This window comes from Castor canadensis, chromosome 14 (genome assembly GCF_047511655.1).
Source record: "Castor canadensis chromosome 14, mCasCan1.hap1v2, whole genome shotgun sequence".
Classification (NCBI taxonomy): domain Eukaryota; kingdom Metazoa; phylum Chordata; class Mammalia; order Rodentia; family Castoridae; genus Castor; species Castor canadensis.
In genome coordinates, this window is record NC_133399.1 from 57,873,391 (window position 1) to 57,886,579 (window position 13,189).

A 13,189-nucleotide genomic window follows, 5' to 3' on the forward strand; every position below is an offset into this window, starting at 1 on the left:
CCAGGATGGGGGGGGTCCGGGGTCGGGGGGAGGGGGGGGGAGGGGGAACATAGGGCACAGGTGTACTGAGGGCTGATCTTTCCTGGAGAAGGCAGTTCCCAGTAGCTGACTTTCTGCCTACATTTGCTGCATCTACAAAGTTTTCTCTGGGCCATCAAATCCACAAGACAAATGACAAAGGCCTCTAGAGGACCGGTCCCTGGATGATGACCTAGAGATTCACATGACATTTTTGCCACATCACATTTTAAAGCACCAATGCATCCTTCAACTCCCAGACCTTCCTCTTCCTGAGCCTCTAACAAGATGCGAACCCTATTCCCACAGCCACATGGTCCTGCCCGTGACCTTGCTGTTCAGGGGGCATACCAGCCTTCACACCCTCATTTCACCGAACTGCTCCAGGACAGTGGGAAACAAAGAGCCAGCCAAAAAATTTTTAAAAACCTAGATTTCCCAAAGAGAGGTTTTTTTTTTTTTTTTTTTTTCCAGATCAGATGTGACTCCAAGGACCCAAGGCATAGCAATAAAAGTTGTCGCTATCTTAGTGCTTGACTCCCACAAAATGCTAAGCAAGTCCTTGCCTTGGTCAACTGCAATGTCTGAGACTTAGTTTTCTCATCTGTAGCATGAGGAAGCAAAACAAGGCGACCTCCAAGGTCACCTCCAACCAAGACTCCATGACTTCCTGATTCAGGAGACCAAAGAAGTCTGACATTTGTCCAGCTCAGAGAACCAGGTCACATTCTCTGTTGGGGAGAGGCCCCAGACTGGAAGAGCAGGAGCAGCCTAGTTAGGCCACAGCCCTAACCAGAGAGGTGAGAGGAAGCAGGCCATGCCTGGCAGCCTGGAGCCAGCCTGGCCAGCCTCTGCCTGACTTTTGCAAGTGTTAAATTCCTACCCGTGAGAAAGGCAGCAGATGTATGCTCGCTTCTGTCTCCTCAACTAGAATCTGAGATGATGTTCTTTTCTTTTCTTTCTTTCTTTCTTTTTTTTGGGGGGTGGGGCGGGGCTAAGCACATACTCCACCACTGTGCTACACCCCCAGCCCTTGCTAAGGTTTTCTTTGTGTATGTGCGTGCATGCATGAATGAATATGTGTGTGTCTGTCTGTCAAAGGGTCTTTCCCTACTTATAAACCAGCAGGTTTGTGTTGCTCATGAGGTGAAGCGCTCAAGGCTCACGCGGTCCTGGGCACTCCTCCCAGGTAGTGATGGCAGCAGCCCTGCCCCCTTCCCACCTGGCCTCTCACCTGGGGGTTGTCCATGTACCAGAGAAGGCAGTTGGCCTGGGTGTCCAGAATAAAGTACCTCCGCAGGAACTTGCCACTGTTTCCATTCTCCTCGATGTCCAGAAACCCACAGATTCGGTTCTGCCGATCCACATAAGGCATTCCTGGGCTCTGCTCACATCACCCTGCATGGCAGGAGGGAGGAGCTAGTGAGAAGGAGGGTAAAGCAGGCTCTGTCTCTGGACCTGGGGAAACCTCACCTGTCCCTGGCTTGACTCACCTCTGTGAGAAGCTGGGATAGGACTCCCTTCCATCAGCTTCCTTCCCCATGGCACCAAACGTTTGCCCCATTAGGATTCTGGAAACCTCTACCAACGCCACAAGCAGTTCATCACAACCCATTAACGTGTACCTAACTAACTTTCCCATGACTCCACCAGGTGCCAAGGGCAGTGTCAAGCACTTTACACACACAGAGGATCCGAGCACAGACTTTTGTGTGTGGGTGGTGCTGGGGATTGAGCCTAGGCCCTCAGCCATATTTGGCAGTGCTCTACCGCTGAACTATATTCCAGACAGCCTTGACTTTTCAGATCAGAGGCCTTAAATCCTAGTTCTTACACTTATTGCGTGGCCACAAGTTATTAAATATTTCTACAGCTCAGTTTCTGCATCTATAACGTGGGGGTAATTATGGTACCTACACTTTATAGATTTGGCTGTGAACCAAGTGCTAAACACGAAAGTAAGCACTTCACAAACAGCAGTTATTATTACTCTGCACAAAAGCTTCATGAAGTGGGTCATAACTCACTTCATACAAGACACACCTATCTCAGAAAAAGCATAAGCTTTGATTCAAATTCCTTTAGTCAGGAGGGGCAGCCCCTCTAGTTCTTTGAAGTCATCAAGAGATGAAACTCAAGGGGTTCTTGGAGCCTCAGTATAGGAGCATAGTCCTCAGCCCTGTCCTAGTGGTACTAACCTTACTTTGCTGATATGAGCTGAATTGTGTTCTCCCAAAATTTACACCCTAGAGTCCTAACCCCTGAAAGCCTCAAAATATGACTTATGGCCATCCATGAACCAAGGAACAGATCCTGTGCTTGTGGCCCTCAGGAGAAAACAATCAGGTGACACCCTGATCTTGGACTTTCAGCCTTCAAAACTTTGAGAAAGCTGTTTTCTATTGTTTAAGCCACTCAGTCTGTGGTGCTTTGTTTAGGGTGCCACCCTGATGCTCCAGTACAGGGTCTTTGGTGATGGGAGGTGAGCTGCAAATCCAAGGCTTTCTCCCTTCGTTCAGAAAATCCTTGGGCCTCTTAGAAGGACCAGAAAGGGCGGGAGCACTATTCTCTCCAAGGAGGAGCCTAGTCTGGTTGCACACACATGGCAGAAGTGGGATGGGGCCTACAGACCTGCATCTGCCACTTAGGCTTCCCAGGAGAGGGAGCACCCACACTGCACCCTAAATGATTCCCACAGAGCAAGATTCATTACTGCTGGAACCCAAAGCCAAGCAAAGTTGTGAGACAACTGACTAAGGTCAAATGACACTGGGTCAGCAAGCTACAGGGGCACCACAGCCCTGGTTCTAGGCCCAGAGGGAGCAAGTCCCACACAATAGGACCAGACCAGGCTAGCTCTAAGGTGGTGACTGGCACACAGTCTATTCTTCCACCTCTACGCGGAGCCACACAGTACTGAGAGGCTGCCTCAAGGATAAAGTGCCACCACACACACACACACACCAGCAAATAGAGAACCACCTGATGCCAACCCAACCCCAGAGACAGAACTTCCAGGGGCCACAGGGCTCTCTATGCCGGATGAATTCTCTAAGAGAAAATGTACAACTCAGTGGGGGAACAAGGCTGACCCTTTCTGGGCCAACTGGGAAGTACGGTGTCCAATTTAACCCATGTCTCCAAATGTCTCCTTTTTAGCCTGCAGGATTAACTGGCACCTGCCTTTTCTTCAAGCCAGAGACTCGAGAAGATGTTCTTTCTTCTGTCAAGGGGGCTTCCCACTTGCATGAACCCATGGTAGAAGAAGACCCTCCCAGACCAAACAGAAAGACCGGAATTGGAATTCTGCTTACAGCAACTCCTGACTGTGGATCTGTGGGTGGGGAGGCCCTTGGATGTCCAGAGATGTAGCTGAGTCACAGAGCTGAAGACTGTGGGAGGAGGAGGATGGATGGGCTGCAGGACTAGCATCACCCAGAGATACGTGGTTATTAACTAGCCAACCCACATAGCTCTGCACACTCAATGGTGTGTGCAACACAAGCCTGAGGTGCTAAGCCCTGATCATCTGACAGTTCCTTCTGGTCTGCTTGAATAACCTTTATGACGACAGCTGCAAGACTTGGTACACAGGATCTAGGGTTCCTGGCCTCTTCAACCATGTCACCATCATCCTCCATATCTTCTCTGGCTTTTCTTCTCCTTCAGAGGCCTCTGTGAAAATAACCACTGCCACTCCATCCTCAGCCAATTTAGCAGCAATTGGGTAACAAGAGACTGCTAGCAATGCTACCAAAGTGGGGGGTAACGATGCAAATACATATATAGTCAGCCTTGGCATTCATGGGTCTAACTAACCACAGATTGAAAAAACAATCTTTTTAAGTTTCATTTAGGATTCAGGGTTTAGCGCAGTGGTAGAGCACTTGCCTAGTCTGCATGAGCCCCAGCACACACACACACACACACACACACACACACACACACACAAAATCTTTAAGTATCGTCTGTACCGAACACTTACAGATATTTTTTCTTATCATTATTTCCTAAGCTATACAGCATAAGAATTAGTCCCACATATTTAGCTTGGACTAGGCATTATAAGTAATCTAGAGATGATTTAAATATATGGAATGATGTACAGAGGTTCAGTGCAAAACAGCACCATTTCCTGTAAGGGACTTGAGAATCTGTGAATTGTGGTATCTGCGGGGGTCCTGGAAGCAATGCCTGATGGACACGAAGGGATTTCCCTACCACAACCGAGGCAAAGCTGCAAATGTCCTCCCAACTCCACAATGTTCCTACAATTTTATAGTTTAACCAGCTTTTTTTTTTTTGTGGGGGGTAAGGGGGGTGCTGGGGTTTGAACTCAGGGCCACTTGCTAGGCAGGACCTCTACAGCTTGAGCCACTTTGCCAGCCTTTAACCAGTCTTCTGACTCTCAAAGATCCCTTATCTCAAATTGCTTTTCCTTTTCTTCTCCTTTTTTCTTTCTTTTCTGACGATGCTGGGGATAGAACCCAGGGCCTCACAGGCACTAAGCAAATGCTCTGCCACTGAGCCTGAGCCACATCCCCACCTCATAAGTCACATTTTACCACCACAGTGAGCAGGTGGTATATGGTGTTTCGCCCAGAAGCCCGGAGCCCCACATCCCGACAGTGATCTGCCCTGCCCTGTCTCCTGATGTAACATGGATGGTGCTCACGCTGGGTTTAAGCACTGAACACCCCGCCCCCTAGCTAGTCCCTTGGAAGTATCTAGCAAGTAGTTTCAAGCCCTCACAGCACAAGCATGCCAAACCGCCCTAGCGCTTCCTGGATGTCATACAAAAATCTTAACATGGCCAGAATTTGTTTTATTTGGGGTTTGTTTTGTTTTGCTTTGAGGCAGGGTCTCACTCCGTAGCCCAGGCTGGCCTGGAACTCAAGGTCCTCCTGACTACTATCATTACAAACGCGCACCACCATACCCAGCCTGGAACGTTTCTAAAAATCACTCCAGCCAAGTTCCCACTTTTTCATGCATCTTCATGTCACTGTCTATGTAACTGGCCTCTTGACATTTTTAAATGATGTCACAGACATTTTTCATACTGGCACATCGTGTTTCTAGTCACCGTTTTTGTGGCTGAATAGCACTGATCCAGCAGTTTTACTGTCATTTACTCAATCACTTCTCTAGGATTACACTGTTAGGTCATACCCAATTTCTCGCTATTATAAATAATGCTAAAACTTCTTATTTTTGTGCTTTCTTTCTTCTTGGACATGGCAAGAGCATGAATTCTAAATACAATATGATTGGTCATAGGCTATGATCTTTTATAATTATTGAGACCTATTAAAAATTGCATTCAAAAAATATTTTACCTATTTATGTTGTAGCTACTAATGTACAATCACTACTCTCCTACACATTTGGAATACTGAGTTTGAACGTTGCTAGTTTGTAACACATAATAGTGACTGGTCAAGGTGAACTCCTGCTCATATTTGTTTCTTATTTCATTCACCCTCCTGGGCAAATCAAGAGCATATGTGCCTATAATTCTCTCTCTCTCTCTCTCTCTCTCTCTCTCTCTCTCTCACACACACACACACACACACACAAGCACCAAAGCAAACCAAAACATGGTCCCATATAATTCCAATAACTAAATAATGTATTTTTAATGGAAAGTAAAATTAAAAGAGAGAAGTTTTGGGCAGACACTATGGCTCACACCTATGATCCTAGGTAGCTGGGAGGCAGAGATGGGAAGGATCTCAATTCAAGGCCAGCAAGGGTGAAAAGTTCACAAGACCCCATCCTGCCATCCCAGCTACTGAGAGAACTGCAGGTCCCAGAGGAAGCTGGCCCCAGGCAAAAAGCAGGAGACCCTATCTCAAAAGTAAGTAAAGCAAAAAGCAAAGGGACTGGGGACATGGCTCAAGTGGTAGAGAGCCTGCCTAGTAAGCACGAGGCCCTGAGTATCGCCAAAAAAAAAAAAATAGAAAGCTTTGTAGGATCCAGATTTCTTCGGTAGAACAGAAGTTCAAAAGTTACATATTTAATCATGATAAAAGTGAAGCTTAGAGAAAGCAAGCATGACCACCAGCAGTGAGTGGGCTAACTAGCCACTGAACCAGGATTACTGGCCAGGTTTGCCAGGTGACTAGAGGAAGATCACGAGCACAGCGGATGAGATGAGGGCCCCTGAGAGGTTACCTTACCCACAATCTCTCTTCCACTGCCCACTGCAGTGCCTTAGGTTCCAGCACTGGAGATCAAACAAGGAATAAAACTGCCCCGAGGATCAAGACCTTTATGAGACTTGTATTATAACAGACAAGAGACAGCTGGAACAGAGACCCTAATGAAACAGAACATAACCCAGGGAAGAGACAGGTCCTGGAGGGTGAAAGCATGAAGAGAAGACTGCTGCTTAAAACAGATGTCAAGCACTTGTAGAAAAAGAGATGAGGGAAGGTCGTAGGATTTTTATGTGCCAAGGACAAGAGGCTGGTCCTTTCGGAAAAGCAACTTGGCAACGTGTAATAAGACAGCTAAAAATGTCCCTGCTCTTTGACACAGTGATTCTACTTTCAGGATTCCATCCAAGTAAATAAACAAAGATGCAAATAGATTAAAGTAAAAAGTTGGCAACTGCAATAGAATTTATAATAACAAAAATGCTAAAAAGATCCTGAATATCCCAGTGTTCAAGGAATAATTAAATAAATTCTGAGACACATAAGGAACTAATACACATTTTTAAAAAACCAAAAAAAACATGTTTTCAAGTAATTTCTAGTGAGTTTTAGACATCATATCATGGTAAGTTTTTCAAAGATATAAAATGATGTGTAATATAATCTCAATCATCTAATGTTTTTATTCCTGTATGTGGATTTCTTTAAAAGACTAGGCACACAGTCACCAAAATACTAAAGCTACCATCTATGAGTTATAAATGAACTCTATTTACTTCTATATGTTTTTCCATATTCTTCAAATATTGTACAGGAAATAAGTGATACTTTTTTTTAGCAGAAAAGAAAGATATTTGATTCCACAAGCAGTCCCACCACTAGCACATAAGTTTTGAAGCTGATAATAAAGTTCTCAGTTCTCCAGAGCTCATAAACAAGCAAAACCTTGCCTAAATTATATATATATGTCTTGAGACGTTTTGGTGTTTCAAAGACCTAAACCTATTAAATTAATATCTCACACATCACAATTACCCAAGCATCAAATACCTGCCCAAGGTGTTTCATGCCCTTGGACTTACTTGGGTTTCTTACTTCCTGTTGCCAAAGGGTCTCACCCTTCCCCCTGCTGCTTTGCTTCCTTACTCTCTGGTCTTCATGAGAGAAGACTATGTCCTTAGGGCTGACCAAATATTCAGACCAAATCTTTGCTGCAATGCCTGATCTACACAGTAGCCAGTGCTCTGAGAAAGAAAATGAAGCCACAGGGGTCTTCCTTCTTAAAACTTAGAAAATGAGGGTTGGGACCATGGCTCAAGGGGTAGAGCACACCTACCAACCAAGAACAAGGGCTTGAGTTCAAACCCTAGTACTGCCAAAAAAAGCCCCCAACTTGATAGGTGGGTTGACATTTTAAAATAATGGCTAAGCCATGGTTAAGCACCTCTGTATTCCCTGCTACTCAGGAGGCTGAGGCAGAGGAACAACTGAATTCAGGAGTTTGGGGTCAGCCTGGGCAACACAGAGAAATCCCATTTCAAAAAAAACAATAAGTAGCCAACCCTTCTTTGGGTCCCTTCCTGTCTTGAGGGGGCTTTCATTTCTTTCACTTCAACAAATTTCATACCTTATGCTACAAAATAATAAATAAATAATTTAAGTAAAATAAAATAAATGGCTGGATGGAGAAATGAATAGATGGACAGACAATTCAAATTTCAAAGAAAAAGCTCTAGCGCTATTAAGTGATAAGACATGTGGTCTGGAGTTGGAGGTTTAGCTCAGTAGCAGATCACTTACCTAGCACCGGTATGGCCCTGAGTTCAACCCCCAGCACCACAAAAATAAATAAAATAAAATGAAAGCCATGGCTTGCTATATCCACCCTCTTGAGTTTTAAGATAACTAGTGTAGTGTGGAGACAAAGGAAAGAGTAGAATGAAATATGAGCGATTCATCCATTGGACTGTTCTGATAGGTTTGAGGTCAACAAAGTAGAGAGAAAGTGGTAACAAGAGATAAAGGCTCAAGTGAAATTGCCTATATATTACAGACTAATCTACTACGACCTCGGTTCAAAGATGAAAGCAATTGATTCAATTTTAAAATTTAGGGATTTTCCTTTCACATTAGTCTGGGTTGGCAGAACAAGGGACTTTCCAGGCTTACGCTCCAAAAGTCAAGAGGGTATTTCTAGTCACCTCACAGGATATGCAGAGCCACATCTCCTGTCTTGTTGCCCCCTCCTAGGCAGAAGCTGGAGAGAGCCACAGCACTGAGCGAGGACACCATGCAGAAACTGCTGAACTAGTCAGAGGAGAGAGCGCATCAGGAAATGACATCAGAGGTCTCACAGAGGATGGCAACCCAACAGACAGGAACCGAGGTGTGGAGGTGAAGAGCAGACACTTAGCTACTGCCAGCATACGTGGGGACCCCGGCAGCCGAATGCTCAGAGGGCTCTTGCGTTTGGTGAGAGATATGCTAGGTGTGAATGGTGGGGTCTCAGAGCCACCACGGTGCTAACAACCCAGTGAAAGCACTGGGAACTTAGTGTGGCGCTAAGAACAAGCATGGTGACTTCAGAGAACATCCCTGAGAACCAGCCAGAGATCAGAACTTGGGAAGTGTGGGAGCATCCACTTCCTCTTGCTGTAATATTTTGCAACGGTCATAAGAGCAAATTCCAAACAGTCCAAGGCAGGAGAATAACGTGAGAGAGAAGGAAATGTACGGAGAACATGTTCCCAGCAAAGCACCAGGCGAGGAATGCAAACGTCTTTAGGAATGAAGGATTCAGAAAGGCGGCGGCCATGCTGACCCGAGGGTGGCCCAAATCCTGCTGGAGCCCAAAACTGGGGAGGGAGGACAAGACACACTCAAGACAGAATTCTTAAGGGAAAAAAGAATATTGAGAGAAAAGGCAAGAGAAACTGAAAATTGATACTCAAATGAAGACACCAAAAAAATTTTTTTTAAAGTACTCATGACCTCTCTTAATAGCAGTCTCTCCAATGTTCAGAGAAAATGTGGTTGGCGGAGCCCTGAGCAACAAAAGCTGCCCAAGGCTGAAGACTCATGAGACCATGTCACTAGAAAGCTCTCCAGAGCAGGCAGGTAGCCACATTTGCTTTATCGATAGCCCACAGAACCTCAGATCACCAACGTTCAGAACCCTGACCACTCCCCACTTAGAAGACATGGTAAGTCTCACTTGTGGGGCTTTCTTACAACAGGCCCGAGGCTACAGGTATCAATGAGAGGGGACTAAAACATGGAAAGCGAGAGGATGAAAAGAAAACGGCATTATCTCTCCTCTCTGCTGGCCTTTTGCACAGTGCAAGAGAGAAGTGTACACAGCCTAGGTGTGTCTGCCTAGAAGCCTGACTCTAGATTTAGGGAAGGAAGAGAGGCTGGGTGTGGCAAGGCAGATATGCAGGTGACAATGACCAGCAGGAGTATTTTTGAACTTTTGCAAGCAGAGGACCACTAAAAAGGGTGTACTGACTCCAGTTATCCGTCCATGTGGGGAAGGAAGTGAAAGAGCATGGGTTCTAGACTCAGAAGGACCTGGTTGCAAATGTAGGCAAGCCACTTAACTTTTCTGGGCCTATTTCCTCCTTTGCACAATGGAAATAATCACCTTACCTACTTCAAGGATTGCATGGAGGACTAAATGAAATAATGTGTGAAAAGCACTTCACACAAGGACTGGGACCAGAAAAGTAGCGAGCAAATAATGTTAAAATCTGTGTGCTCAGTGGTAGAGCCCGTGCTTAGCATGTGCAAGGCCCTGGGTTCAAACCCCAGTACCAGAGGGAGGGTGTGATGTGTGTGTGTGTGTGTGTGTGTGTGTGTGCGCGCGCGCGCGCACCCATGTGTTTGAGTGAGACGCACCTAAAGAGCAGTCACAACTACCACTGCAAAGTTGCTTAACACAGGAAACACAACTGCAGGGGCCACCTCTACCCAACAAATATCAATGAGCAAATGTCAATGGAAAGGGTGTGCCATTCGGGTCCTTCTCACAAAGAAAGACACTGTCTTCCCTTACTCTTCCCTCGACTCCAAGAACCATCACAAATATCCACAGACCCACAGGTGCTGTTTGGAGAGGCAGCTCTGAAAGTTAAGAGAACACACACAGGACTCTCAGATTTCAGAGAAGAGACCCTGGAGCTGCCTCTGGCTCCACCCATGGGGAACTCCCAACAGCAGAGAGCTGTTTTGCTGATGGCCAGTTGCCTTGAGTTCTGGCTGCTGGGACAGTCTTCACCCTTTAACTGCAGTGTTTCTAAGAGCATAAGGACAAGGGGACCTCACCCTTGAGCTCAGCTGCCTGACCTTTATGGGCCCCAAAGCACATCACAGTTCAACACCAAAAGCCTTTTGCCCACCTATGTGGCTTTAGGAGCCCAATTCAACCTGTAGACAGCAACAAGTCACTTCAACCGACTAAAGCCAGAACAGAAGAGAGACTTTCAGAAAAGTTACAAAGCCTAAAACATTAAAAGGGAGTCAGGTGAACAGCACAGGCCTGTGATCCTAGCACAAGTTCCAGGCCAGTCTGGGCTACATAGCAAAATCCTATCTCAAAAAAAAAGAAAGAAAGAAAGAATAGAAAGGACAGGAAAGCAAGGGAGGAAGGAAGGAAAGAAAAGGTCAGAAGGGGGTAAGGAGGGAGAACTGAACAGTCCAGATACAGAACAAAAGTCCACAGGGTCTTCCAATTGTAGTCCAACTGCACCAGCCAAAGCCTCCTGGGAACCCCGGAAGGGACCGATCCCTCCCACCTCTCCCCAGCCTGTCCAATTCCTGGTCTCATAGTCAAAGGCTTCTGTTGGGCAGGGCTAGGATTCTTGTCTTCCCATAGGCCATCACCCTATAATATTTGCTCTGCTTCCTTGCTCTCCAAATCCTAACAAATTAGATCGCAGGAGTCCTCTCCAGCTCACTAGAACAGATGAAAAACTGAAAGCAAGGCAACCCAAACTGCTCCTGATGGGAAGAGAGGAGCCACAGCCCTAGTCTGTGTCAGCTAGAAAAAGGAGAGCCACAGCAGCTTTGGGAACTCGTAACATTACTTACTGCACTGTGGTCTACAACAAAATCCAATCTGAGTCATCCAGCCTCAGAACAGGGGCATCACCCACCTGTGCACCTGCCCTCTGAGAAGGACAGGAAATGGAGGAAGTGCCAGCTGAATGCGCACAACGAAAACCATGCTGCTGCTTGGGACTTCCTAGTGTTCTAGTACTTTCAGTCAACCATCAGGAGTGCTGCCCTGAGGCTTCACTGACAGAACTGATGCTTGGTACACCCACCTCCACCGGAGAGAGGACCCATAGCCTTGCTAGGCAAATTCTACCACTGAGCTACATCCACAGCCCCTCTTCTCACTCTTGCAGATTCTCTCCAATGGCAGCCACCAACCAAAACTTGCATGTCTTTAAGATTTATTTTGACCTTGGTAAAATACCAAGCTGAACACAGTTCTGCTCACTACTATGACAAGATGGGATTTGCAGGCCCAACTTCCTTACACAGAAGAGGGAAGAAGCAAGCACAAATGAAAGGGGAAAGGAAAGGTTTGTAAAAACCCTCCACCAACGAGCAGGCAATTTCCAAATTAATACCCAGGAATTACCCATCTATGAAGTGAGCAGGGCTCCCATTATCAACTAGCTAAAATGCCACAGGAGTGTCACAGACAATTTGTTAAAAAAAAGTAGGGTTCACAAAGAGAGCCAAAGAATGGGTAGGTCTAAAAGCAACAGCCAGAGAAAACTTCCATAAGCCAGTTTATAGATGCTGTTTTCTCTCCCATTTCAACAACTGCAAACAATCCATGCGCTGACATTCATTCATTCAACACACATTTACTTAGCACTTTGTAGATGCCCTGTGCTGGGCTGGCCACAGTTTGAACTACAAGCTAGACCTCTGCTAAGGCAAAGGCCATCTGCCTTCAAGTGGCACACAACAGAGAAGTCTTAACATCTACCACAATGATGTTTGGAAATCTCCACTTTGTGTACACTGGATTGTCAGCGCCTGAAGACAGGGGCTACATGTCCTATTACCCAAGCCATATCAAAAATAATACAACTGGGATGAAAATAGAAACGCCTATTCTCTCAAAACTTTTTGCTTTGCATAGCTGGAAGCTTTATCTCCAAATAACGAAGAAAGAAGGAAAATGGCAATTTTGTCAGAAATATTAAGAACATTAGCACAATTTTGGGACGTCATCCCCAAGTGCAAAAATGAGGTGCTCCCTGAAGCCATAGCTGGGTCCTGGTACAACCCTCCACCCCGTTTATGCTGCTCTGAAAAGTCCTTTGGAGTCCTAAAGAAAGGGGACACCGACGGGGCAATTAGAAGCGGAACGTCTGCTCATCTTGAAGGAAGGAAACGTTTACTGCACAAGGCTTGGGGGCAGGGCCGGCCGAGGACAGGAGATGCGCAAGGGTGCTCCGGGCCCAGCCCTCCTGCCCTGGACATGCTAGGACACTTCTCCTTCCTGTACGGCCTGGGCTCCTTTCCCCCTCCCTTTGCCTTTCTTTTCTCTTTTCTCTCTTTTAATTTTGATGAAATAGTCTGCAGAGCTGGAGCAGAAAAGGGAACTATGTAAGGTGAGGAAGAAGTTGGTGAGAAAGAGAAAGACAGCTCCCCTCCAGGGAATGACCTAACCTGGCACCCAGCCTGCACTTTAGGGCACTTTCCCACCAAGTCACCCCCCCTTACCAGGAATTCCAGAAGCCCGTGGCCGGACCCAGAGGAAAGGAGGGAGGGGGGGGTCTCCCCAGGGGAGCATTCTAGGCCCGCCAAGTAATAAGGCAGTGGGGAAAAAGGAAAGAGGAGTCTCCACGCCCTAATCCGTGCCCAAGGGACTTGCCTGGGACGCTCTCTGCTCTCCTCCCCTACCCGCAGCCGAGGCAGTTGTTGCGGGGCCGCTGCCCCAGCGCCAGAACCCGCAGAGAAGTTTCGCCGCTGCAAACGTGAGAAAA

The 13,189-nt window shown here is 46.5% G+C and overlaps 1 protein-coding gene across 2 annotated transcripts in view; it reads right to left on the minus strand.

Annotated features, from left to right (window-relative positions):
* Plekha2 (pleckstrin homology domain containing A2) overlaps positions 1-13,189 on the minus strand; it is a 63,838-nt gene that overhangs the window by 50,190 nt on the left and 459 nt on the right. The window contains exons 2-3 of one of the 2 annotated variants that reach the window (XM_020164411.2): positions 13,078-13,172; positions 1,253-1,416 (exon numbers count right to left, since the gene is read on the minus strand). In XM_020164411.2, the coding sequence (XP_020020000.1) occupies positions 1,253-1,393 (141 nt within the window). In that variant the 5' untranslated portion in view covers positions 1,394-1,416; positions 13,078-13,172. The remainder of the gene's footprint in view (positions 1-1,252; positions 1,417-13,077; positions 13,173-13,189) is intronic. The other variant, XM_020164413.2, reaches the window with a different exon arrangement.